The sequence below is a fragment of the Pangasianodon hypophthalmus genome, chromosome 17 (assembly GCF_027358585.1).
Source record: "Pangasianodon hypophthalmus isolate fPanHyp1 chromosome 17, fPanHyp1.pri, whole genome shotgun sequence".
NCBI classification, from domain to species: domain Eukaryota; kingdom Metazoa; phylum Chordata; class Actinopteri; order Siluriformes; family Pangasiidae; genus Pangasianodon; species Pangasianodon hypophthalmus.
In genome coordinates, this window is record NC_069726.1 from 13,988,343 (window position 1) to 14,015,774 (window position 27,432).

The following is a 27,432-nucleotide window of genomic DNA, read 5'->3' on the forward strand; positions in this document are numbered from 1 at the left end:
CAACTGTGTGCTTCCAACTTTGTTGCTGCAGTTTGGGGAAGAACCACATATGGGTGTGATGGTCATATGGGTGTCCACTAACTTTTGGCTATATAGTGTATATATATAACCATCCATTTTCTGTATTGCTTATACATAGGGTCACCTGGAGCCTAACCCAGGGGACGGGGTGCCAGTCCATCGCAGGGCACAATCACGCACACACTGACACACCACGGACAATTTGGAAATGCATGTCTTTGGACTGGGGTGGAAACCGGAGTACACGGAGGAGCCCCCAAAACACGGGGAGAGCAACTGCCAAGCCACTGTATCATGGCTGACCCTGTGCTCTGACCCCAGCTTCCTAACAAGCTGGGATATGCGAGAAAAGGAATTTCACTGTCATGTAATGTATATTTCACAAAAATAAGGCTTCTTCTCTCTCTCTCTTTATACACACACACACACACACACACACACACATATATATATATATATATATATATATATATATATATATATATATATATATATATATATATAAATATACATAGATAGATAGATAGATAGATATGTTATAATTCTGTATAAATTCTTATACAATAAAATAGGTCCAATTTGAGACTATGTTTATCATTTCACAGTATTCTGATTATGTCAAATATTGTTGAATATTATATAAAGTTGAATATTTTATTATGAAAGAAGGCAGGGTGGCTGTGCTGAACATGACGGTACTTCCGGTCAGAGCGGTTGCTCATTGTAGCTGCTCTTCCCGCTGTAATGTAGCGCAACTGAAATAACCCTAACGTTCGATGTGTTTTATTAAACTAAATAACACTTAACCTTTATTGACTCGTCAAATTGTGGAGGTCACATTCTCCCTGGATTATGGGGGACAAGGCCGGCACCCGGTGAGGTTTTAGCCGCTTTTATTTCAGTCTCTAGCTGGGTTTATTTAATTCTTCTTCGTAGCAGCTTCAGTAACATGGACACTGTCGTTAGCCGTGTGGCTAGCTAGGCGGATAAACACTCAGTTACGCAGCTAGCTGGCTACATAACTGACTAATTATGATGGCTATAATATGCTGACTGGGGTGAAGTTTATATAATATGTAATAGCAAAGATGTAATATAATAAATAATAACGCTATTAAGTTGAACAATGAAAGTGGCTCGTGTTAATTAGCTGTTTGTTTGCTAAACCACAACAGCAACAGCAGCAGCAGCCGTAGCTTTAATTTAGCATGGTTCCACACACATCCTGCTCGCACAGCTTTAACATTTCTACTCAATTTCAGCAAATTGTATCTTTGTAAATGTGTAGATCAGGAAACAATAAAGCACCTGCTTATAGCAGCATGTTGATGCGGATGTTATCATGTTAATAAACTCATATTTAGCTGCAGAGAGATACTGATGAATATGAATATGAATGTCTATGATGTTGCATGTAGTTATTAATTTTGCCACATATTTATATTTTTTATTTATACATATATTTTATTTTTTAGTATACATATTTTTGCAATGCAAAATAATTTGTCACACGCTTTGAGTTGAATTGGGGGTGAATATGAAGCTGGATAATCAGTCATGCAGGTTTTTTTCATCATGGTTGTGTTAGTGAAGATCTCTTCTGTTTTCCAGCTGAGATCTCCCCCTTTATTTACGACATTTCCTCTGTGCATTACACTTCACTCCCAGTGAACACAGAGATGTCTCATAGTCCCTTGGTTAAGTATTCAATCTGTTACATTCACATCTTCACCGGCTTCTTTTCTTTCTCTAGGGTGTTCAAGAAGTCCAGTCCGAATTGCAAGGTACGTGTAATTAATCCTTTATTCAGTTCCTGCCTTATTATATGATATGCAATGACTAGAGGTGCATGAAAAAGCAGAAATATCACATGTCCATAATTGAGGATGTTTTCACCATGCACAGTGTCACAGTATTTTATTTTGCTGAGGTTTTTCTTGCAAATCATAACCGAAGCGCTTTATTTAATCAGCTTTTATGTAAATAATAGTATTGGTGCATGCTGTTTAAAGAAAATAATCAATGACCACCAACAAAAAGTGGATCATTTTTCTATAAAAGCACATCCCAAAGTGATTTATTCAATCACAGTTTTACAGTTTTACAAGAGAAGTTAGTTCCTGTTTTCACTTAGGTTTCCCTTATCAGCATCTCTTTCTCTCTTTTGAAGTTAATAAGACCAAAAAAAAAACAAACACTGCTTTTGATTTTACAAAGAAACTGGAAAGCTGTCTCGTGCTGGAAAACTTACTGACTGTTACAAATCGTTGACATTGGTGACTCTTTCCATAAATGTTCACATTTTTCATGAAAGTTCTCTTACACATACATGACGTGTATCTCCTGTGATTGTTTTCGCCTTTCCTCTCTAAGTCTACTGGTGATTTGTCCGTAAATGACTCATCCTAGCCTGCGCCATTCGTTTGATAAAGGGATCATTCTCGGCTCGAATGGCCAGCAGCTCCTTCATTTCAGACTCAGTCTCACGTCTAGATGTTTTCTCCTGCAATTCTTTTTTTTTTTTTTCTCCTATGTCATTTCTCCTGTTGTCACTTCACTATGCCTCATCTCAATTGAATGCCGTGTCGATCTCGCTGGGAATGTGAATGCCATGTCAATGTTCCTGGGAATTTCAACTGTGGCTTGTGTTCACACTTAACCCTTTCCCACTTAATTGCATTTATCATTTTTATAATTCCCATGTAAAAGTGCATGTATTAAACAGGAATTGTGAGTAATAATGAAGTTATAAAAGCACTAATATCAGACAATAGTGTATTACGATTGTAATATTTTGCAATGTTATTATATCCACTCAGCTTTTTTTTTTGTTTGTTTGTTATTGTGCTCACATTTACTTGCTGTGCTTTTTTAATAATTTGCTCTACCATGTGTTTCAGATTACAGTATACTTGGGGAAAAGGGATTTTGTGGATCATTTGGATCAGGTGGATCCTGTAGGTGAGTTGACTCCTCATCTGGAATTCCATCTGACTTAAATTTGCATTCCACTTGGATAAATAATCACCTGATTACTTTATTTATTTATTTATTTATACAGATGGAGTTATTCTGGTAGATCCTGAATATCTCAAAGACAGAAAAGGTAAAAAAAGCACATTAGATTGTGTTAAATTTGACTAAGTGATCCCTAAAAGAAGAGCCCCTCTGCATTCGCATGTTATTTTCTCTCCCTTAGTATTTGTGACGTTAACCTGTGCCTTCCGTTATGGACGGGAGGACCTGGATGTTCTTGGACTTTCCTTCCGGAAAGATCTCTACATATCCACGTTTCAAGCTTTCCCACCTATAGCGGAGGAGCGCAAGCCCAACAGTCGTCTTCAGGAGAGACTCCTGAAGAAATTGGGGCAGCAGGCTCATCCTTTTCACTTTACTGTAAGTGATGAGAATCTGTTATTCCTAATGTTACATACAGTGGGGTCCAAAAGTCTGAGAGCACTACTGAAAATGCATTCTTTTCTAATTTAATACCACAAGTTTCAATACAAATTATATTACTGACAACAGCTTGAGTGAAAAGTGGAATCTTTGAAATATTTACACAAATTTCTTAGTACTTTCTATGTCCTTTTTTGCTTTAATGACAGCGTGCACTCGAGCTGGCATGGACGCCAGTTTGTGTAAAACCTTATGACCCATTTTAGATGAAATCCATCAGTGTGTCGTCTGAACACCCGCTTCAGTAGAAGAGATTAGACATGAGGAAAATCTGACCTTTAGTACAAAGCAGTTAACATGGACAATATCACACATTCGCTCACATTTAAATAGGGACCTAGAAATAGTGCAGAATCTTGAATGTTAAATATTCAATATATAGAACATTTACGTGTTTTGTTTTAAATATTAAAGTATTGTTTTATTTCCAATTTTAAATGAAAATAATTCCAGATTTTCAATGTGATCTCAGACTTTTGGACCCCACGGTATATATGTTGGGTGTTTTTTGTATGTAAAATTATGGCTTAATCTGTATGCACTTAAATACAGAAGTAAAACTAGTCTTTAGAAAACACGGCACATGTTAACTGTTGATCTGTTTCAGATCCCTCAAAACTTGCCATGTTCAGTTACCCTGCAGCCTGGTCCTGAGGACACTGGAAAGGTAAACACTTTTTTTCAAATTCTTTTCACAAATGTTCAGTTTGACCCCACTTTCAGTTCTTCTTCGGCATGATTGCTATGATGACTTGTTGTTTTTATTATTCCGCCACCTCATTAACTTCTCTCTCTGCACTGCACAGGCCTGTGGGGTAGATTATGAGATAAGAGCTTTCTGTGCCAGGTCTGTGGAGGAGAAGATTCATAAACGGTAAGCCAGTTGAGCTTTTTCCTTCATGACTCAGCACGTTATGTGCCTGCACAAAGTAAATCATATTGGCCTATAGGGACACGACTGATTTATCAACAAATCCATTTAGTCTCAGCTTGTACTAAGTGATCTGGTTTTATTAGATTTAAATTTATTTATTTTTTTTTTTTCCAGAAATTCTGTCCGATTAGTGATTCGTAAAGTGCAGTATGCTCCTGAGAAGCCTGGTCCTCAGCCAATGGTGGAGACAACACGGAGCTTCCTGATGTCTGACCGCTCTCTGCATCTAGAAGCGTCTCTAGATAAAGAGGTGACCACCATACTGCCCTATTAAAACAAAAGCCATTTGTTATATTTGCCATGCATATTTAATTAATGGGTTATTTAATGCTATTATTTATCAGACTTCTGTTTAATGGTACAGGAAGTAAGATTTTTGAATTTCGCTCTCTCTGATAGAAAAAATGCAATTGCAAGTTACTTTTGTAGTGTGGTTTGTGCTGTGCATTAATCTCAGGCTGCAACTGCACGCATTTAGATAGAACTCAAGGCTGTGTCCCAACTCTCCTAGTACATACTAGTGTGCATGAATAATAATGACACCAGTGTTGTGGTGACATACTATTTCATACAGTAGTATGCAGCTTGGAGTGCAGCCCAATTATTATTACTTGTGATTGCTCAGTATTACAGAGGTGTTGTGTGAATAAAATGATTTTATTGTGCACATCAGTGTGTTATTGAGTAGCTAGTGAAAGCACAAATCCTCCTAACAAGAGCTTGTCTTTTAGCCAGTAAGCTCTCACGGTAATGGCCTGATCAAGCAGCATTGCCAGTGAACTACTGACCTGCCACAGTATAACTATGCTCATTCTGCACATAAACAGCACATAACTTGCTAAAATATAAGTTCTGGTTGAATGTAGGCACTTTCCATAAGGCTTTTCACATCTTTGGGGCTATTAGGCGTAGTAATTCTTGCTATCTAGCTGAAGTATAGTGTAGGTAACAAAACTGTAACAGCTGGTCAATTCCATTGTTTTGTTTTATCCTATTTTAAGTTCTCTGTGTATTTTTTTATTTTTTTTATTTTTTTATTTATTTATTTTTTGTGTATCTATTCTGTGTATTTTGTTCACGAGCCTGTCAAAAAAGTTTGCCGTGACCTGGATATTGTTAATACACTAGCTAAAACCTATGCTAGAGGATAAACAACACAGATATGGCATATCAGAATGCTCGACTGATTAATTTTGGCCCATAAAACCATAATCATAATGCCCCGTACGTAATCTGGAGAAACTCAACATGTCCTGTTAGTGACTCACAGGTTCTCTAGCTCAGCAACTCCTCACCTGGAAGTTGTGTACAAACTCCACAATGATGATAATTTGGCTGACTATTATCTATCATTCACCAGCTTCCCATCAAATTGTTCTCTAGTGAAAAGAGAACAATTTGGTGGGAAGCTGGTGAATGATAAATAATACCTGTTCAGCAAGAAAAAAAAACGTTAACAGTCTAATAACAGACATTTTCACTCTCTCACATCCGTTTCTTTACACTCTGCTTTCTCATTCTCTCTCTCTCCTGATTGACTGCCAGCTCCAGTCATCATGTAATTGGGCTTCTTTCATGCCTTTTTTTTTCTCCACCAATTCTGTAAACTTTTTTTTTTTTTTTTGGGTTAGGGGTGTATTTTTTTTAAAAATCAAAACAAATATGCCTTCTGCCTTAGTAGTATGGATGTACTGAATGCATTTAATGTACTCTTTTATAAAGATATATATATATATATATATATATATATATATATATATATATATATATATATATATATATATATAAATGTACTGGTTTAAGATGTTTGTACTTTTTGTACAGCTGTATTATCACGGGGAGCCCATCAGTGTGAACGTTCATGTCACCAACAACTCGACCAAGACTGTCAAACGAGTCAAAATATCAGGCAAGTGTCTGTTGATATGTGTTTTTTTTTTTTTTATTGTAGTCTGTGCTGATTGTGCTCAAGCAGTTATATAAACAGTTATGGACAAGTTCTCCATCTTTCCTCAGTGCGGCAGTATGCTGACATCTGTCTGTTCAGCACAGCTCAGTACAAATGTCCAGTGGCTCAGCTTGAGGCAGAGTGAGCAACAGCCTTCCTCGATGTATATTCTCAGTAGAATACACTAGAGCGACTGCATCCATGTTGTTAAACTGACTCGATTTCAATTCTTTCAGTGACCAGGTATCATCCAGCTCCACATTCTGTAAGGTGTACACTCTCACTCCCACCTTGAATAATAACCGAGAGAAGCGAGGCCTGGCTCTGGATGGCAAGCTCAAACACGAAGATACCAACCTGGCCTCCAGCACCATGTTAGTAAGGAGTGTGTGTTCGTATTTATATTGTCTATTGAATGAGTGAGCAGACTAATTTTCTTTCTTTGTTTCTACCATGTGCAGTGTTAAAGATGGATGTAATAAGGAGGTTCTTGGAGTTCTGGTGTCGTATCGAGTCAAAGTTAAGCTGGTCGTCTCCCGTGGAGGGTGAGTCACAGGTTTCTCTGGAACAAACCCACTGTTCGATATGTAGTTATACTGTAGCAGGGTGCATTTGTAGTCTGGCACTTATTCTCTCCACGGGGTTTTATGGGCTGTTATATGAACTATTACAATTCATGCGTCACAGGGCTTCAGCAAGGTATGCTTTATAGAAATATATATTTGAGATAAATGGTTCACAGCTTTGATCTTTTGTAGCTCACGACGCATACATAGAGCAGTGTTCTTTCTGTATTGGACCGCCATCATGTTCTCCCTGTACTGCTGTTACATTTGATTTAAATTACTGTATATGAGAACTGATGATGGCTTAAAAGCAAGGCTTTAGGGTATTAATAGCCACATTTCCGCTGTTGGAACATTTGGTTTGCTCAAAGGCAAACCTCAGATAATACCAGATAATCATTTTACTGTTACCATCCCCTTACCATTCTCTTAGACATTTTCTTTTTTCTTTTTATCTTAAGAATATTATATGTGAGAGTGTATGTTCCAGCAGCGGGATGGCTGCTGATGCTCTCCCCTAACCTTTTGCTTTCATTATGTCATTTGTGTTTTCACATCATTCCGTTCTCTGCTGGTGTTTCATCTTATTCTCTGTGTATCTGTTTCCCTCCATCTGTCTGTTAACCCTCCTGCGTTGCATCAGACTTTTAAGCAGCTTACTGGAGAGGTAAATATACACTGTGCATCACTGTGGCTTCTTGATTTGCCTGTCCAGGTTTGCAGTGAAGCTTGCTCTTTCTGCTACTCATCTGTTTTCTCTTGTTTTGAAATAACCGAATGACACCTGTATGTACCGTATGCCTGTGCACTACAACCCAACTGAATCTTACAAGCAGTATAACTGTCATGTCCTTTCCTCCCACAGAGACGTCTCAGTCGAGCTGCCGTTTGTCTTAATGCATCCTAAACCCGTAGATGTTCCCACTTCTCGACCAGCCTCAGGTACCTGCTGTACTTCAGTATTGTTTATGCAACACTCGCTCATTCATTTCAACACAGCTAGCTTCTTGGGCTTATTCCTGAAAAGTGAATAGGATGATCGTATCCTGGTGTGGAATTATACAGTGATGCAGAAAAATGAAATAGTTAAACTGTTAACATACAAAATTAATCTATCTAACATTGCAAAAAAACTGATTTGAATTATGGCACAAGGTCTATAAAATTGGCCTCTTTTGCATAAGCATGTGATAAGCATGTGAAACTTAATGAAGGATAAGAGTGATCATAAAATGACTGAGCCACACTAGAAGATAATCAGGGCATTATCTTAAAGTGCATGGTATGTAAAATTCAGTCTCAACCCCTCCAATCAACTCCTAGTCAAAAAGATTCAAAGTGTAAAATTATAAATATTAATCTTCAACATTTATAAATCAACATCCTGTACTGTGGGGGAGCAGGCTGACTGTCTAGTGTGAAAACACAATCTTGACGTGGTTTATGAATGGCTGAGCTGTACACTCCTGGGCAAAAAAATGGGCCAAGCCCAAAATGGCAAAATATTAAGCTTTTAATGGTTTTAACAACAAATCATTGGTCAGGAAATTAGCAAGAATTAAACAAGTAGATAAAAGAACTTAGTATAGGATAGCTTTTCCCTTTGATTTCTTTAAATGTTTAAGCCTTGTGGCCCTTGATGGGCTTCATCAGGTGTGGCAGATAAGGAATATTTTTAAGGGAAAAACAAACATCCCAGGAGATATTTTTGGAAAACCAGACATGTGTTAGTTTGAATTTTACATCAAACATTTCAATCATTATCATGATTTTCTCTCTGTGTACAAGAAGACTAAAGTGAATTTCCCTGTTTCTGTCTTTTCCCCCAGTTCAGTTCACTGTAAAAGTAAATCAAAAGTAAATGAGCAAATGGTGGCACAGAAGCTCTCAGGAGTGCGTTTGTTTGTTGTTAAGACCATTAAAAGCTTAATTTGCATTTTTTTATTATTATTATTATTATTTATTTATTTACTTAAATTTTTTTCGCACCCAGGAGTGTGCTGTCATCAATCACGTGTGTTTTGATCTGAAGCCACTTTTGTGCACAAGAAATTCTGCAAAATTCCAGGTTTTTAGTTGGGAAATCCTGTATGGGAGTGGGGTTTGATGATTGAAGGGTGATCCAGGACAAAAAGAAAACAAATAAAATCTGTTTTTATGACTGGGGTAATTTTCAATAGCAGTTAGGATTGTATAAATCTCGTAGAGTGGTCCAGGCATAACCAAATAATTTAATACCTGTAATATAACAAACGCTGAGTTCGTGTGTTATTCTTGAAATTTTCAAATCCTTTAAAGTGAAGAATTTACAATGAGTAAATATTGAAATGAAAGTAAGTTCAGTCCTGGTTAACCACTACTCTATAACACTAGTTCAGTTATAACTATATTTCTAACTCACTACAGTGTCATGAATAATATCCATAATATTTTTTAACAGCTGTGCCAGAGGCAGACCCTCCTATCGACACCAACCTCATAGAGTTTGACACAAAGTAAGTTTGTAATTATTGGCTTATTCATATTTTTTCTTCTCCATGCAAGAATCTATATATATATATTTAAAACCATATATGTGGTTTTACCTATCTAGAGTGTCCTATCTGTCTTTCCCTTCCAATAGTAGCTTCACCCAAGATGATGACCTGGTGTTTGAAGATTTTGCCCGTCTGCGGTTAAAAGGAACCACTGATGATAAAGATGAGGACTGCTGAGCCTTCTTTCCTCCTTCTTGTTCTTTTTTTCCCCCTACTCAGCCCAGAAACTTACAGCATGAAGAAAAATCACCAACTAATTTACTCAAAAAGAACAATCTTTCATAACAAATCTCCTTCCTAATCATCTTATCATTCCTTTGATGAAGCAGTGTTTTGCCAACATTTTCCCAATGCTAAAAGGATCATTTGAGGAAAGGTGCTGTAACTTAGAGCATTGAACAAAGGAAAAAAGGAGAATTAACTTCCTTTTCTTATGAGTAAATAATGACCTCATGTGATTCTTGTGCCAACTGTCGATGTAGGAAATCTAGATGCCGCATTAGCCACTGTCATTGACTACTTTGATATGTCAGTAACTGCACATAGATCAGTTCAAGTCTAGGGAGAGACGCAGGTAGTATGTTCATTCTCACTAAATCAGCTTGGTTACAGACTAATAAATTTCTGCATGTTGTGGGTAATGTAAATATACCTGCATTGCCGATAATTTGATTAAGCCTAACTGCTGAGAGACTTAGGCAAAGCAATGGGATGTCTGCTAATATGCATTTGGACAGAAATGATCATAAAACATAAGACCTACCAGTCTTGAGCATGCATTTTACTAGTATTAATGCGGTTAATCTACTACACAATTATGAGAATAAAAGCCTAGTAGTAATAATAAAAATAAAAATCAGAGTAGATATCTGAAATTTGTTTTTTTTAGTTAATAAAACATTAATCCAGGAACAAGATTACCTAAAAACATAAAGTATAAGCATCATGTAGACATGGCTTTACAAACAACATTTTAATCACAGGGTAGCACAGTGGCGCAGCGGATAGCGTTGCTACCTCACAGCTCCAGGCCCAATCCTGAGCTCTTGTTACTGTCTGTGCAGAGTTTCTTATCTTCTGCCCTTGTCTGCATGGGCTTCCTCCCACCTCCCAAAAATATGGGAGGGTTGAATGTGTGTGCATGGTGCCCTGTGGTGGACTGGTGTCCTATTCAGGGTGTGTTCCCAACTCTCACCCAGTGTTCTCAGGATAGGCTACAGATCCACCACAACCCTGATAGTATAAAACTGTTCCAGAAGATGAATTAACATTCATCGTAAATTGAACAAGTAACATGTAAGCTATGACATGGTAATAATAAACAGCCTGCGTAAGTAAATGGTACTTACTGAGAAATCCAACGACAAATCTTATTGCAAAACTTATCGTACTGTTCTACACTACCAGACATTAACATTAGGCAATAAATTAGGCAGTTAGAGAAGCTCTCACCCATTAAAGTTATACGCAGTAAACCCACTTCGTCAGCAGCTGTAACCCTGCCGTAAAGTCCCCCATAAAATGAAAATGCACATTTTCAGAGATTTGTCAAAAGTGAATCTGCGTTCTCTTGCTTTGAGATGTCGGTGATTCTTGTATCTTGCTGCAAATTGTTCTGACTCCATAGAGTCAGTCTTGTCTGTTTTAGCCTAATGTGGCATCTAGGTGTCCTACATGGTGCCAACCTTTAGAGGTTAAATACAAGAAATGGATTTGGAAAAAAATCCAAATTGCGAGAACTTGTTTTGTTGTTCTATGATATCCTGAAGTTGATTTTGAAATGCCTTTTTAGCTTAATTTCTACAATGTGTTTTGACATTAGTAAATGAGTGTTAATAATCTTAATTATTATGAGTTACAACACAAACATGATGAAAAAATAACTGTATTGGGAATCCCAGGCGAAGCACTCCCACGCACAACCTCTTTGCCCTGCATCATGTTTTACAAAGAGCTCATTAGCTAACGGTTTAGCGGTTAAACTTGATTAATACTAATAGGATGTCTGTTTGTGTTGTCCATAGTATACTGTGTCCAACCCTCAGGTACACTGGCTCATTCCTTCTTCATTCAGAGATGTGACAGAATCGGTGCTGATATGGAGTGCGCTTCAGTCGAGCTGTAATGGCCGTCTGCACATTGGAAGGGCGTTTACATTTACCCTACAGCACCTTCATGTGTAAATAAACATGCTACTTTTGGTGAAAAAATTCATCATGTCTCAGACGGAAAAAATAAGTATAATTATCTTCATGTTAATACGAGTTTAATAACTGTGACGTCATTGTTTTCCATTTTTTTATTTCAGAATTTATTTAATTTTTTAAATAAAAATATAAAATGCCAAACAGTGTTTCATTTATTGAATCACAGGAAGCATGGTGGCTTAGTGGTTAGTACGTTTGCCTCACACCTCCGGAGTTGGGTTCGATTCCCGCCTCAGCCCTGTGTACGCAGAGTTTGCGTGTTCTCTCTGTGCTTTGGGGGGTTTCTCCACCAGTCCAAAGACATGCACTGGCATCTCTAAATTGTCTGTAGTGTGTGATTGGGGGTGTGTGTGTATAATTGTGTCCTGCCATGTGTTGGCACCCTGTCCAGGATGTCCCCCGCCTTGTGCCCTGAGTCCCCTGGGATAGGCTCCAGGCTCCCAACGACCCTGTGTAGGATAAGTGGTGGACTGTGTAGAAAATGGATATATATATATATATATATATATATATATATATATACACACACACACACACACACACACACACACACACTGTAGCAATGTAATTCAAAACACTAAACAAGTTTATTGTACATATCGGTTTCAAATTCACATTTTAAAAAAATAATGTACACATTTTATACAGTTAAGATTTAGTACAGTGCAAATTTTCAGTAAACTGAATTAAAAGTAAATCAGTGAAGTATTTAGTCATGCTTGGTGGATGGTTGATCAGTTGAATCTCTATGGATAACTTGGCTGTTAGTAGTTGGCCGTGTTTGCCGACGAGGCCCAGAATACAGACGCCTGCTCAGTCGACCAGCATAACTGTTCCACCTACCAGGGAACAAAATCAAGATGCTGGGTATCTGCAACATATTTTTCACATTAAGATGTCATTAAGTTTAAGTTAGAAGTAAATAACTAAGTATTCATTTAATTAACCAGCCTGTAATAGTTCATTTTATACCACAGCACTGTTGAATTGTTGATTTCGATTGTCAGAAGGTGTTGATTAATTTTCTATAACAAATCACAGGTTTGTAATAATGCACTCATTCTAATAACTCGTCCATGGAGACTTGAATAGCCGTGGCTACATATAATCTAAGTCTAATAATAAACAGATTAGAAATGTATAATCATTAATGTAGTGAAGCTTAATGTATTGATGGAGATGTTTAACATTCATGGAAGGAGTCTCCAGCATTAGTGCTTTGTAATGATTGGTACGTTTTCCACCACATGAAAGTCTGTCTCATGCCAAGGACTTTAGGTTTCTCTGTAACATGAGAAGCTGGATTTTTCATCTTATTAACCTCAACAGCTGCTATAATATAAACGATAACAGGAACTGAATTGTTTACATAATCATCTGTCAAAATAATCCGCTTTGGGGAGGTAATCACATCAGCCTTAAGTGATTATTTTCCTATAACAGCATGCGCCATTGTGTTTAATGCCTTATTTGACACAAGTGGACATTTTAAAGCACAAAAATTATAACCTGTTCTAAAAATAAAACCACATACATTTTAGAATTAGTGGCGTTCTGGATATTAATAGACTTGAGTCCTCTGGCATAGTTTATTTAGGATATACATTCCTAAATTTGTGTCTAAAACTTGAGGAAAATGATGGCTAATTATGACAAGCCTCCCTGCCTAACCTAGATTGTGAGAAATGCCTTCCTGTTTAGTACAAGATGTACTACAATTCTACATTTTAGTACAATAGTCAAAATAGCACATTCACCTTTCCAGTGCAGCATTGTGCTTATTAATTCGCTCTGCCTCCTCTCTTTTCTCCTCCAACCAGCGTTCCAGTAGCTCCTCTTTCTCCTGACGTGCGATCACCAGGTCCTCCCTCAGTGTCCTCTGCTCCAATTGCAACGCAGCCAACTCCTTTGACTGACACTCCAATTTATACTCGTACTCAGACAGATCATTTTTGAGACAGCACGCTTCTCTGGCCAAGAGCAGAGCTTCGTTGCGGTAGCGGCTTACTCTACAACACAAACATACAACATTTAACATACATAAAATCACCAGAATGCATAATTTCAGAAGCTGTAACAGGAAGCTCACTTACTGTGAGTGACAGTACTGCAGCTCTGCTTCCTTCAAGTAACGATCACTGGTCAGGTCTGACACTTTCTGGGCAAGCTGGAGAAGATACATCATTTGCATCCAGCTGAAATTTCCTCCAGCATACAAAGCTATCAACAATCTCTTTCCCTTCTGTTTATTTTCCCCTTGCCTACCAACCCACTGCATTGTCAGATCTTCCTCTATAGGCTTGCTTATTATCTTTTAGTCCAAACTCCAAAGCTTTGAATGCCAGAACAGCATTTTGCACAATTATATTCCCAAAATATTCCCAACCCGTAACCTTTGTCTCCCCTCCTGCAAAAATGTTGTCTTCCTATTTAAATTCACGTCTAAAATGTGTGTATATGTAAATGCCTATCTGTGTACATGTGTTATGTTTGACATTTTTACTTATTTTGCATCACTGAAAAGTGCTATATAAATTACCTTTATATTATTGTTAAACGATTCACCTTGCTTTAACAACAACAGAAAAATCACTAGAATGCACTGATGTGCAATTTTTAGTGTTATATAACACACTCATAGTAAACATCTAAATGGGTATTCAGTCTGTGCTTCTGTGTGAACATTTAAAGGTTATATGTGGAGGTCAACAGCAGAGGATTATCTTTTTACAAAACATTCCAAGCACAACCCCTTAAAAAAGTTATAACTATGTACCAACTAGAAAACTGTTAAACAGCCCCTTTTTTAAAGAGTGCCTGTACAAAATGTACAAAAACAAAGCTTCATTTTGACTCTGGCTATGGAGTATTACTAACCAACTATCAACCGACTGTGGACGTTTTATCAGCAGATTGTCAAATTAATTCTTAAATTCAAAATTGAAAAATAAGCAAAACAACCTCTTGAATTCAAAACATGCCCATGAAAGTTGGTGAATATAGGTAGAAAATGTCTTAGGATAAATGACACCTAGAAACAACATTCAATTACAGTTGCATTTTATGTATTTTGTACCTATTAAGAGTAAGATATTCCTTTATTTGTCCCGCAGTGGGGAAATTGCATTTAGCAACAGCAGGGGTACAGTACAGAAAGAGTATGCACACAAGAACAGCAGGGGTACAGTACAGTATTCTCTGATCAAAACAGCATTTCAGGCATTCCAAAAATAATCAGATGCATTTCTGTATTGTAGTGCCTTGCAAGGTCTGATATTCATCACTCATGCTTTCAGAGGACTCCCAAAAACGTGCACTACACAGTGTACAGTGTGTGGTCTCACACACAGTGTAGTTATACACCACTTGTATGACTTTTGTTCTAGAAGACACTTTATTATTAAGTTTGGATATTTAAAAAAATAACTTTTTATAAAAGTATACCTTTTGTCTGGTTTGCTCTTCCTCTTTGAGCTGCAGGTAGAGTTTCGCTGGGTTTTTCTCCTCTACTGGGCATTGCAATACTCCATTTGCATTTGGACTCCAGGAACAAGACATATAAAATAAAATATTATTTTATAGTATTTTATATATAACAAAATTTTCTTTTACTTAAAAAAAACTCCTTTTTTCCTTACCTTTTTATTCTGTCTCTCTCCATATCCTCCCACACACCCATATGTAGACTTAACATTTCTTCTAATCTAGACACTAGGTATTAGTCAGGAAAGTTATTAATTTTTTTGTAAGAAACATTTTATAGGAATAAAGACATAATAAAACCTGATAATGTATGTATACTGACCTTTAGTGAAGAGTCCAGAGAAGGGATCTTTCTGTAGGCAGTCCCTGTGGATCAGTGCTGCTCGCACGTGACTTTTCCATGCCTCCATAATCCGGCTTCACACTAACAACACACTTACATTAGAGAAAACAAAATTAACCTTAGTCTTTCTTATCCTTTTCTGCAGTACGACTGATCTGAACGCTGTGTGTTTTCTTGTTCTTTCTTGAAAAACTCCAGCTACAGGTCTGTTTCAAAGAGCACGGATCAGTCCATCCTTCCTGCCTCTCCGTTGCCGAGGTTTCGCGTTTTCTTTTAGCTCAAGTTTGTCCTACTCGGCTTGCCGTAACTCGAGTGAACCTTTGTGGTTGTTACCCTGGATGTTTTCTTTTTTAATTGTTTGATAGCTTTTTATTCCAGATAAAACTAGTTTCACCTCGTCCTAAAGTAGAAGTAAGTGAGTTGTAATATTTTTGTTATTTAGATGTCTCCTGTGGTGTGTTGTTTACTGGAATCTAATGCGTTTAGACGTAAACGCGGGTTTTGCTAATCATGTCTGTTCTCCTGTAGATGCGACACTAGAGAGCTGCAAAATGGCTAATGACAGGTTACGGGCTCTGGAGGATGTGGAAAAGGAGATTGCTGTCGTTCTTCAGTGTGCAGGTTTCTGTCTCAGCTCAAACCCTTGTCTGATATTTTACTGAAATTGTGAACGTCCTCTACTTTAGCCACGAGAAGCTCTATAATCACGCATCATTAATCCTGTTCATACCACAGTGCTGTTGAATTCTCGATTCTGATTGGACAGAAGGTGTTGATTAATGCTGCCTTCATGTGCTACCGGAATTCTCCTACTGCCCACTTCTGAATTGGTGATTACGAGGATGTCGTGTTCACATGCTTTGTTGTCAGAAAGAGCATGAAACATGGACTACGCCAGGTTCATTCATACATTTTTTTAAATTATTTTTATTTTATTTTTTATTTTGACACCATAACTCATTACTCAGTTAGCTAGTTTACTGACGATAAGTGAATTTTGGTCAAATACAAGCTATTTTCACGGCGTAAAAATGTACAACATGATTAGAATGGATGCGCTGCATTTAGAAAAATGAACAAAATGTGTCATTCAGTACAGAAACTCTTCTCTCCTCCGCCATGCTGAAAGATTAGGACTCTTTCCATCTCGGAAACTCGGGTATCTAAATTATATCCGAGTTTCCCAGTCGGAATGACGACTTGAGAGGTCATTCATGTGCATCGTCCTAGTGGGAAACTCTTATTTACGATCATTTCGATAGCACGTGAAGGCAGCATAAGTTTCTCTACCAGCAGCTCTGACTGTAGTGCCTTCTGCAAAACAAATCACAGGTTTATATTAATGCGCGTGCTCCAGCACGTAATCATTTCTGCAGTAACTACGTACACAGGGACTCGTATGCTCCACATAAACTAAGAAGAATAATAAACAGATTAAAAATGGTTTATTATCTAACAAAGAGAAACGTATAATCATTGCTATGGCGAAGCTTTCTGTAAAGAGATGTTTATTTAGCTTTCATGGAAGGAGTCTCCAGTTTCAGTGCTTTGTACTGGTCAGTAAGTTTTCCGCTACAGTAGAGTCTTCAAGACGGAGAACTTTCCACTTTCTCAGTACCATGACAAGCTGTGTTATTATTATTATTATTATTATTATTATTATTATTATTATTTAGCTGTGTTCTGTCATTAACCTTAAGAGAGAGAAAAAAGAGATGACTGTTTAATAGTGTGTTAATAGAAATGACTTGTTTTGCGGACTTTCCACATCATTACATGTAAATATAAACAGTTAAAAAGTATCATGTGACATGTTTTAATAAATTAAAAAATGTAATCGTGGAATAAATCAGTTTGAGGCATGCTATTATTGGAGAACAATCATCTTTCACATCTCAGCACTCCAACATTATTTTCCTAGAATAGCACACCCCAATTTTTTCCCCTTATTTATTCACTGATTCTGTCTAAATAAACACTAATGAGATGTTTATCACTGATGCATATAAAATCATGCGATTAATCATGATTAGCCCAGCCGTACTCCATATCAATGCAAAAGTCTCGTTTACATATATATATGTGTGCGTGTGTGTTGTATTTACATTTTTCCATATAGGCCTTAATATGTGAAGGATATACTTATTTGAATCTATCAAAAAGATTAAATCTGAGTCCATCAGTACAATCAAACTATGTTATATTTTAAACCATTATTCTTGTTCAGAGGCTTTGATTTATGATCTATCCTTTCCAGTACATCACAGTAATATTTTGAGGAGATGTATGACAAACACATGATCTGTTTTTGCAATAACAATATGTAACAAATTTTCATTTATTTATTGTTCCTGGGTAGTACGTGTTATTTCCTAATTGCTTATACTGTAAAAGTATAGAATGGCTATCAATCCCCTCAACTGTTGCTTTTGTGATCTATATTTTCCATTTTTTTTTTTTTTTTTTTTTTTTTTAACCTATTTTCATTGAGAAAAAGAGTGAATTCTTTTCGTTCATATAAAGTCAGAAAAAAACAATATATATATATATGAATCAAAATTAACACATACTTAGACTAACGTTATACAAAAATTACCACAAAAGATTTAGAAGTGAGAAGTTTTTTTTGAGATTTACGATTATATTGAAAATCACTTTCACAAAGCAGCCCCCAAATGTAGTCTCTCATCATGTTCTTGTTATATTGTCCTTGGTAGTGGTGTTCAAAGTTCAGTATATCCTGGTGGAAGCGCTTGGCTTGCTCATTTGAGTTGTTGCTCCTCTTTCGGCTGTTCCCGTTAGGGGTCGCCACAGTGGATCATTGGTCTGCGTATTTGACTTGGCACAATTTTTACACCGGATGCTCTTCCTGACGCAGCCCTCCACAATTTTATCCAGGCTTGGGACCGACACTGAGAGCGCACGGTTGCTCATCTGAGTACGCTCCCATATTCTCCTTGAATTTATCAATGTGAGCATCATGGATATGGGTTTTGAGAGACATCCTGCAGCACATTGTGGTGTAGTTCTTCACAAGAGTCTCAACCAGCTCCACATACTTTATGGAGTTGTGGTTGGTCAGGAAGCCCCGAACCACTACAACAAAGCCGTTCCATGCCACTTTCTCCTTCCTAGTGAGCTTCTTGAGGAATTCCTTGCACTGCAGAATCTTCTTTCTATGTTGTCCAATGAAGACACCAGCTTTGACTTTTGCCTCAGACAGCTTAGGAAAGAAGTCTTGAAGGTACTTGAAGGCTGCTGACTCCTTTTCTAGAGCTGTGACAAATTGTTTCATACAGCTCAATTTGCTGTGCAGTGGTGGCATCAGCACCTTCCACCATTCTGAAGACTCTAATGACCTCCCAGCAGTACTCATCATACTTCACGTCGTCCAGCAATGCCTTGATGCTGTTGCAATCTTTTTGAGGTACACCAAGTGAGCCAGGGGAAGAGACAGGTACTTGTTCCTGTTATGGAGCAGCATAGCTTTACGTGAGCAGTCAATGAAGATGCGCCACTCATTCAGGCTACAGGCAATTCCGTTTGCCTCAAAAAGACTGAATAAATAAATTAAATTTGCCCGTTTTCTCAATGAAAATAGGTATATTTAAAAATACAAATGTCCTCATCACAAAAGCAAAGATTGAAGGGATAAATAGCTATTCTCTATACTTTTGAGGCATAAACAATTAAAAATTGTTACATATTGTAATCCATTACTCATTTACATAATTTTTGCAATAATGTAATGTTTATTATGTTTTTTATTAATATCCTCTGTATATTTTAGTTATAGTTTTATAAATCTATTTTTTATGTCAAGTCAGAAAGTCACACAAATTTACTTACATATGAAATATCAATAAGTAGCTTTCTGTTTTAGAGTGGCATAAAGTCAGTAGAAAAGACAATAAAATCATTAATCATAATCTTTTGTTTGACAGCCAGTAGGCAAACATTTACGAATTGTTACAGGCTCATTTATGCTCTCTCTTCTTTTAGGAAACATAGTGATGGAGTTGTCCAGGGAGAAGCATAATGCAAGCTTATTAGAGCGGCAGCTCAACCAGTTTCAAACCTCCATTAACAGGATTGAGAGTGAGCTCAGCTCTCAGATCCGCTATCTCACACAGGTGAGCTTATCCATTCCCATGTTTCCATAGGATATTGTGAATTTTATTTTCTTCTATAAAATTCAGTCGTATTATAGTTGTTGTTGTAAATAGTTAACAGTTGTAAAGTATCACACTTATAGAAGTAAATGATGAAGGACTTGCATGCTATAAAGGAATTTAACACATTTGTGTGACCTTAGCAGAGTAATATCGAGTCGTCTGAGACACGAGTGTGTGCTTTCTCCTTTTCCATTTGAGTAAAGGTGGCGACTGGTCAGCCTCACGAAGGCTCGACGTACTCGGCAAGAAAGGACTGCCAGATGGCCCTGAACCGTGCAGAATACGCCCGTGTCAAACTGGGAGAACTAAGACGCACCTGTGAGATGATGCTCGACCCCCAGACATGATGAATCTCATGTATTCATCACAGTTTTATTGGAAATGTAGTAGCATAACATCTAGATTTAGCCAGAGTCTCAAGAAAATATTGCTGAAGAATTTTGAACCTTGGCTTTGTGAGAAATCTCACTTTTGTGAAGCACGTATCTGTCTACAGACTGCCAAGGGAAACTTTGAATTTGTACTACTTTCTATGAGGGTAGGGTTTTTCTAGTTGAAGCTTTTTTCCCCAAAATATCATGTATTATCATGTTGTATAAAGAAAACACCTTACTTTTTTTTAAGTGACTTCTCACTGTTTTGTAACAAATAAATAAAAGGGTTTTTTTCTGTGTTTAAACAATAAGCCTTTTATTTCCAGTGACATGTTATTCAGGGTAATGTCTCACTGCCATCACATTCATATAATGTAGACAGGGAATGGAAAAAAAAATAACTTAAGCACTGTGAGCAAGTATAATTTCCAACATGAAGAGATGAATACATAATGCACTTAATAAATAACACATTTCTATTACTATAAAGAGTCACACATTAATAGACAGGAATGTTTTCACACCAAAGTCACTCTGTTTTTGACCGTACAATGCTGCAGAATAATTTATCATTAACAGCTGGTCTTTTTGTGGTCCAGTGATTAATTGATTCTACCGTCTCCTCTCCTCAGTCTGTTGTGGGAATGTGTAATTCACAAAACATCCATCTTCACACACATGCAAAAGAACATTTTAAAGTTTATTTTATAATTGTTTAGATTATCATCGATAGAGTAAACTTTTAATTTGTGTCTATATTTTCCATTTTTTTCATGTTACGTTTCTAAAGACGGAAACCTTGAACTGCTACTACAACCAATCCATTATAATAAATAAAGTCATCTGCAAATAAATAACGTTTGGAAGATTTGGTGGAGTGCTTGACATCTTTCGCTTATGTCACCATGTACTCCTGGCGCTTGTTCAGGCGAACCTGGCATAGAGAAATAGCACCCACTCCAACATAAACAGCAGCAGCAATGAAGCAGTTGATGGCCACCTGGTTGTACAGGCTGTAGATTGCCTGGGGTGGGTTTTTGCTGTGGGTATGAGACAGAAATTAATGTTGTGTTTGACAAAGCAGCTTTCGGTCACACGCAGAATATTCCATGTCAGAACAAAAAGATGTATATATAAAAAAAATCATTAAATACAATACATTAACTGTATTGCTGTTCATTAGTGACATCCAGGAAACCTATCAGACTGAAAAGTAAAACCTTCATTGCATTGCTCTGCTCAGGAAAATGGAAACATACAAAAAAATCTCTAGGAATATTTTCAGAATGTGACTGATGTGTGAAACCATTTATTGAAAAGTATATATTTTTTTATATATATTAAAAGGCAACTGTGCCAGGATTTTTAATAAATTCTTGCACAGGTGGGTATTGTGGTATGATGACACGTATATCTGCATGCATATTAAAAGTGTGGCACTTTTTCCTGCTTTACTGTGTCAATATTTAATGCTCAGGTGGTACACTGGGTTTGGAATGAATATTTACTGCTCAGGGATTGCTTGTGGATAAAGCAATATTAGTTAATCATTAGTTTTTATTTGGGGTGCCATGGTGATGCAGTGTGTAGCGTTTGGTGACTGGTTCGATCCTGAACTTGGATTAATGTCTGTGTGGGTTTCTCTGGGTTTTCTGGTTTCCTCCCACCTCCCAAAAACATGCTAGGTAGATTGACTACTCTAAACCTTGGTTCTCTGTGATGGATTGGCATCACACCCAGTGATCCCAGGATAGGATCTGGATCCACTGTGACCCTTACCAGGATAAAGTGATTACTGATGATGGATGGATGGATGAATTTGTAATTTGCACAATTCAACAAGGATAACCAAGTCATTTCATTCAAAATAGTGCAGGACATCAGTAAAGGGCCACCAATCTGTTTTCAATACACTGTATGCCAACACAGCAAGGGCATTAATTATGTCCATACTGTGCAGCATTATGGGAGAACCAACTCACTCATTTCTGATGTCTTCCTCAGTAAAGGGAACATCCTCGATCAGCACAGCAGATTTTGCACTGAAGAAGATCCCCAGCATCGCCTGCATAATAACACAAAATATTTTGGTGTCATAAAATCCTTTACACGGTATACACACAAAAGACCACTATCAAATCGCTAACACTGTACAGTAAGATTTCGACAGATTAGCTCATAACGTTATTAGTTTGATTATGATCATCTCAACCCCTTTAAACACCAGTGGTTGGACATTTCAGCTAGCGATCAATGACACGGAGAAGATAAAGGCTTACCAACATGACGACTCCCCAGATGCTTAACACAATCCCACAGGCGGCTAATTTGGGCCCGCAAAATAACAGAGACGGCATTGTCTCTGAGTTTTTAAAAACAGACAAGACGAAAACTGTAACACTGCTACTAGCTAAAGACTTCAACAATGGCGGACGCAATCGCGAAAATGGTCGCTGGACAACTCGGTTCCGCTCGGCTTTTTTCGTTCGCTTTCGTCTCTACTCCTTATTTGATAACTTCTGACCAATCCGATGCAGAACATCCCGTGTTGCATTGTGGGATTGCACCTTTAGTAACCGTGCTAGTAGATTAAGGAAAACAAAATTTAGTGCTATGACTGACACAATTCACTAGCTTAAAAAAAACTGCTTAATAATTACACGTTAGACAGGTTTTATTCTGGTTATTTAGTAATTGTATGTAGTTAGTTAGTAAGTTGGATAAAGACAGCAGCAGATAGTAACGTTAGGTAGCAAGCTAACTGTTAGTGTCTCAATAAACTTTGCTAGAATGACTTCATCTTCAGCAAAGGTAAGAATGTCGACCTGTTTGAAATAAATTGTAGATAAATGTTGTAATTTTGATTTAAAAACCTTTATATGCTGTACATAGGTGGGTGAAATCTTCTCGGCAGCAGGGGCTGCCTTCAGTAAACTAGGTGAACTCACCATGCAGCTGCATCCTGTAGCAGACTCATCTCCTGCAGGGTAAGAGTCGACTCCCTGTTTGTGTGTGTGTGTGTGTGTGTATATACTTTTCTTTACTTTTTTTTTTTTTTTTTTTAAATTTAAAAAAATTAATTTCATTATTTATTTATTTTTTTTTAATAATGTCCACCTCAGGTTTCTTGTTGTAATTGTAGGTATGAATCAACATGCAGTCATAATGTTGAGATTAATGTGTTCAGGGGTGCATTAGACCTCATTTTTGTTTAAGTAGTTACAATGATTATCTAAAGAAAATATCCCACCTGTGATCTTCTGATGAACTTCTTTCATCAACATGTTGGTCTGTTTTCACGTTGGTGAACAGTTTCCTATGTTACACACTATTCGACTACCTGCCAATGGTGGTGGCAGTAGGATCCAGCGCCTTGTTCTTCTCTGTCTAAAGAGAGCGATGCAGCAATGCTTTCGTCCATTAGTCTGTCCAGCTCTCTGCTCATCTCTACACTCTGCTCAAACAGATCAGCTACAAAGCTTCAACTTTCGTGCAGTCACGCTATGCCATCAGGCGTCGTCTTGTAGATCTAGCCGAGCCGAGTCTCTGCCGTAACCTAGCACAGCTGTGTCCTGTAGCTGCAATGCATTCTGTAACTTTGAGGTCAGCATTTGCTGTCTCCACTACTCATCTGTCTGTCTGTCTGTCTGTCTGTCTAGCTATCTAATACAACATTTAAAACGTCTGTGAAAAATTGTGAGGAAATAAGCTCTTGCTCTTTGGCTTTTAAGAGATAAGCGAAACCTGACTGTATGAGTTTGTAGAACTTTTTCTCCTGTTAAACAATATTGTAACTGCACTAGCAATGTCCCCCTGTGATGTCAGAGCAGCACACAAAGACTACATTCTCACAGAAATAATGAAAATACATCATCGACCAACAAATTAACATCCAGAGTCACTAAACACATCACAAATACTTCAATATAAACATATTTATTGTTTCAGGATGGACTTTTCCTTTAACTTTCTGGTAATCTGCCAGTCTACTGATGGGTTTTTAGCAGGTATTTGCCTGGGCAATTCTTGGATTGTTGCTTATCCCCTGTTTCAACACTTCTCTCTAGAGCTAAATGGACAGAGACTGAAATTGAGATGCTGCGTTCAGCTGTGAGCCGCTTTGGTGATGATTTGAACAATATCAGCTCTGTCATTAAAGAACGCACAGTGTAAGTTTTGTGTTCTGTCTTCAGCCATATTGTTTCTTATTGATTTACAATATCTATATATGTATGTATTTATTTATTTTAGTTATAACACAGCAATGAATTCTCAATTATGATTCAGAAGGTTTTGATGAATTTTCTATAACAGCAGCTCTGACAGTAGTGCAGACTGCAAAGCAAATCATTTGTATCTTACACAGGGACTTCCATATAAACAAATTAAAAAAAACATCTAACTGTTGATAATCTGATGAGCTTTCTGTAAGGAAATGTTTATTTAGCTTTTATGGAAGGAGTCTCCAGTGTCAGTGCTTTGTATCAGTCAGAGGTCAGTCTACAGGACAGTTACAGTTCCTCAGTAATGTGACAGGCTGCATTTTTTGTCTTATTAAGTTCAAGAGAGAAAAAAAAGATGCTGGTGAAGGAACAATTAGCAGACGTTCCACACACAACTGTAAATGGATAAAAAGTATGATGTGTCACTCTTTAATAAATAAAAAAAAAATGTTAGTGTTGGCAAATTGCTGTGGTATAAAAGGAATAAAACACTTTTTGGCATATAATCAACTTTGGGCTGGGATTTCAGTAATTCCAGCACGCCTGGTTGTGTTTTGTTCCTTACATATAGCCTGGGTAGATAGCATCAACAAGCCTCATTAATACATCACATCATAACAAAAACGCCTCCTGATTAAATGATGATGCATTTTAATCTATTGCTCTCTCAGTGCCCAGATTAAGACCACAGTAAAGAGGAAGCTCTATGAGGACAACAGAGTCCCGCTCTCATCAGAGCCACCCCAAAAGACTGTGAAGAAAACCACCGTTGCCATGGCAGCGAGTCCAGCATCCATGGCTCCAACCTCACAAGTTGTGACAGCAGGATTGCAGCGTGCTTCTTCTTTGCCACACACAATTAAAAAGCCAAAAACTTCAGGTGACCAGTGTAAAAATGACTTTAAGCACATTGTTTCAAATAAAGTGCCTTGATTCCTTGCCAACAAACCAGTCAGTTAACTGAATGGTCCTTTGCATCAGATGTGACACTCAGCGCCCTGAATGACTCGGATGTTAATAGTGACTTGGTGGATATGGAAGGATTAGGAGAGGGTTCTACCAAAAAACCCAACTTCGATCAAGGTAAGAGTAAGCTCTGTCTGATGGAATGAATAGAATTTTCTTATGATTGAATGATTATAAGTTGTGGTTGGCATAAAATTGATTACGGTGGCTAAATAAATCATCTCCATGCTTTATGTAAATAGTGGTGTTGTAACGCATTGCACTTGTATGTCATTTATATACAGTCAGTTCCAGAAGTATTTGGACAGTGAGAATTTTTGTAATTTTGCCTCTGTAGACCTCCGTAATGGACTTGAAATGAAGCAATCAAGATGTGATTGAAGTGTAGACTTTCAGCTTTAATTCAAGGGGTTTAACAAGAATATTGCATCAATTGTTTAGGACTCCCTCAATTTTCACAAAAGTAATTGGACAATTGACTGATAAGCAGTTTCATAGCAAGATGTGGCCTGTTTCCAAATTATTTCATGACAAATTAAGGTGATAAAAGGTTTGGAGTTGAGTCCAAGCATTGAATTTGCATTTGGTAGCAGTTCATGGGAACTCTCAATATGCAGTCCAAAGAGGTGTGGATGCAAGTGAAGGAGGCCATCATTAGGCTGAAAAAACAAAACAGACCTATCATAGAGATAGCAGAAACTTTAGGAGGGCCAAATCAACAATTTGGTACCTTATTAAAAAGAAGAAATGCACTGGTGAGCTCAGCAACACCAAAAGGCCTGGAAGACAACTAAAGTGGATGATCGCAAAATTCTTTCCTTTTTGAAGAAAACCCCTTTCACAACATCTAACCAAGTCAAGAACATTCTGGAGGAGGTAGGCATATCATTGTCAAAGTCTACAATCAAGAGACGCCTTCATGAACATAAATACAGATGGTTTACCTCAGCATGCAAACCACTGGTAACAATCAAGAACAGAAAGTCCAGATTAGACTTTACTAAAAACCTCTAAAAAAGCCTGACCAGTACTGATGCAAGAGTAACTTGTACCAGAAAGATGGGAAGAGAAGAGTATGGAAAAGGAAAGGAAGGGCTCATGATCCAAAGCATACCACTTCATCTGTCAAGCATGTGGAGGCAGTGTTATGGCATGGGCATGTATAACTACTAATGGAAAGACAGAAGTAGCAGGATGAATTCTGAAGTGTATAGAGCTATACTTTCTGCTCAGATTCAGTCAGACACTGCAAAATTGATAGGATGGCGCCTCACAGTACAGATCATGACCCAAAACATACAGCGAAAGCAACCCAAGAGCTTCTTAAGGCAAAGAAATTAAATGTTCTTAAATGTCCGATGACCTCAACCCAATTGAGCATGCTTTTCACATATAAAAACTTTTGTAAATCTGGCATGACTCTTTAGTTTGGTTTGGGCTATGAAAACATGTACACACAACTTTGCTAAAAGAATGCTAAATGAGGCCCATTGTCCCATGGAAACATTTAACTCTTTTCTCTCCCTCTTCCCACAGAGTGTCTGAGTTTGGACTCCAGCCTTATAATGAACTCCAGCGACCTGCCACTACTTTCCCGGTGAAACACATTTACTGAACTATTAATGAAGTACCAGAAGACCAATGCAAACACACAGATGTGACATTCAGGATAATAAACTTTGGTTTGTTCATGAACACTGGTAGAAGAAAACAGTGACAAACTAATCTCAAACTCTGTTTTAATTTTATGATACCAGAGAGGTATTTTTGAATTTGCTAGATATGTTAAGCTTAAGTCTCCATTTCCATTGAGTGGTTCAGATCACGGAGTAAAACTCCTACAAGTGTTCTAGTTTTGATTTTGTATTATATTTTAAAATACTCTTTATTGTCAAAGAGGGATGTGACTGTATTCCCACAGAAGTTTATCCATTGGGTCTTGACACAATGTATAATCAAATAAAAAAAAATGTTAAATACAGTATCTTTATTTTCCTGATCAATATATACAATGTAAAATACAAATTCAAAGGTGAACAGCATTTTGTATCTACTAGAAATGAGACATTACCAGGTACAGAATATGCTCAGAGGGAATGAATATACCTTTATATACCTCATTGCTTTATATTACAGTTCATAAAAATACATCTTCCTCTTCTGTTTGTTGTGGCTACAACATATTTACATCTCAAA

The 27,432-nt window shown here is 37.3% G+C and overlaps 5 protein-coding genes across 7 annotated transcripts; 3 read left to right on the forward strand and 2 right to left on the reverse strand.

The window, feature by feature from the left end:
• The first annotated feature begins 723 nt into the window (after nt 1-723).
• Nucleotides 724-11,813, forward strand: arrb2a (arrestin, beta 2a). 2 transcript variants are annotated; one of them, XM_026941927.3, is made up of 16 exons: nt 724-896; nt 1,775-1,805; nt 2,922-2,982; nt 3,083-3,127; nt 3,221-3,417; nt 4,088-4,147; nt 4,287-4,354; nt 4,529-4,664; nt 6,239-6,323; nt 6,431-6,503; nt 6,599-6,736; nt 6,824-6,907; nt 7,572-7,595; nt 7,794-7,870; nt 9,369-9,423; nt 9,552-11,813. In XM_026941927.3, the coding sequence occupies exons 1-16, from the start codon at nt 874-876 to the stop codon at nt 9,640-9,642; spliced, it is 1,248 nt and encodes a 415-aa protein (XP_026797728.1). In that variant the 5' UTR covers nt 724-873; the 3' UTR covers nt 9,643-11,813. The 2 variants fall into 2 exon arrangements, with proteins under 2 accessions (XP_026797728.1, XP_026797729.1); XM_026941928.3 differs by lacking the exon at nt 7,572-7,595 and having other exon boundaries at nt 725-896.
• Nucleotides 11,814-12,240: 427 nt separating this feature from the next.
• On the reverse strand, nt 12,241-15,616 carry si:ch1073-143l10.2 (uncharacterized protein LOC565165 homolog). Of its 2 annotated transcripts, none has more exons than XM_026941973.3 (6): nt 15,478-15,616; nt 15,311-15,383; nt 15,117-15,213; nt 13,766-13,839; nt 13,430-13,681; nt 12,241-12,511 (listed from the first exon to the last, which is right to left on the reverse strand). In XM_026941973.3, exons 1-6 carry the CDS (start codon nt 15,563-15,565, stop codon nt 12,382-12,384), a joined length of 714 nt encoding a protein of 237 aa, XP_026797774.3. In that variant the 5' UTR covers nt 15,566-15,616; the 3' UTR covers nt 12,241-12,381. The 2 variants fall into 2 exon arrangements, with proteins under 2 accessions (XP_026797774.3, XP_053097143.1); XM_053241168.1 differs by having other exon boundaries at nt 12,410-12,543.
• A 246-nt stretch (nt 15,617-15,862) lies between these two features.
• med11 (mediator complex subunit 11) lies at nt 15,863-20,168 on the forward strand. Its single transcript, XM_026941975.3, has 4 exons — nt 15,863-15,909; nt 16,027-16,119; nt 19,501-19,631; nt 19,877-20,168. The coding sequence occupies exons 2-4, from the start codon at nt 16,050-16,052 to the stop codon at nt 20,018-20,020; spliced, it is 345 nt and encodes a 114-aa protein (XP_026797776.1). The 5' UTR covers nt 15,863-15,909; nt 16,027-16,049; the 3' UTR covers nt 20,021-20,168.
• A 178-nt stretch (nt 20,169-20,346) lies between these two features.
• On the reverse strand, nt 20,347-22,534 carry rnasekb (ribonuclease, RNase K b). Its single transcript, XM_026941976.3, has 3 exons — nt 22,327-22,534; nt 22,030-22,112; nt 20,347-21,087 (listed from the first exon to the last, which is right to left on the reverse strand). The coding sequence occupies exons 1-3, from the start codon at nt 22,402-22,404 to the stop codon at nt 20,943-20,945; spliced, it is 306 nt and encodes a 101-aa protein (XP_026797777.1). The 5' UTR covers nt 22,405-22,534; the 3' UTR covers nt 20,347-20,942.
• A 49-nt stretch (nt 22,535-22,583) lies between these two features.
• On the forward strand, nt 22,584-27,217 carry c17h17orf49 (chromosome 17 C17orf49 homolog). Its single transcript, XM_026941974.3, has 6 exons — nt 22,584-22,858; nt 22,940-23,034; nt 24,115-24,216; nt 24,942-25,150; nt 25,252-25,353; nt 26,773-27,217. The coding sequence occupies exons 1-6, from the start codon at nt 22,838-22,840 to the stop codon at nt 26,835-26,837; spliced, it is 594 nt and encodes a 197-aa protein (XP_026797775.2). The 5' UTR covers nt 22,584-22,837; the 3' UTR covers nt 26,838-27,217.
• The last annotated feature ends 215 nt before the right edge of the window (nt 27,218-27,432 follow it).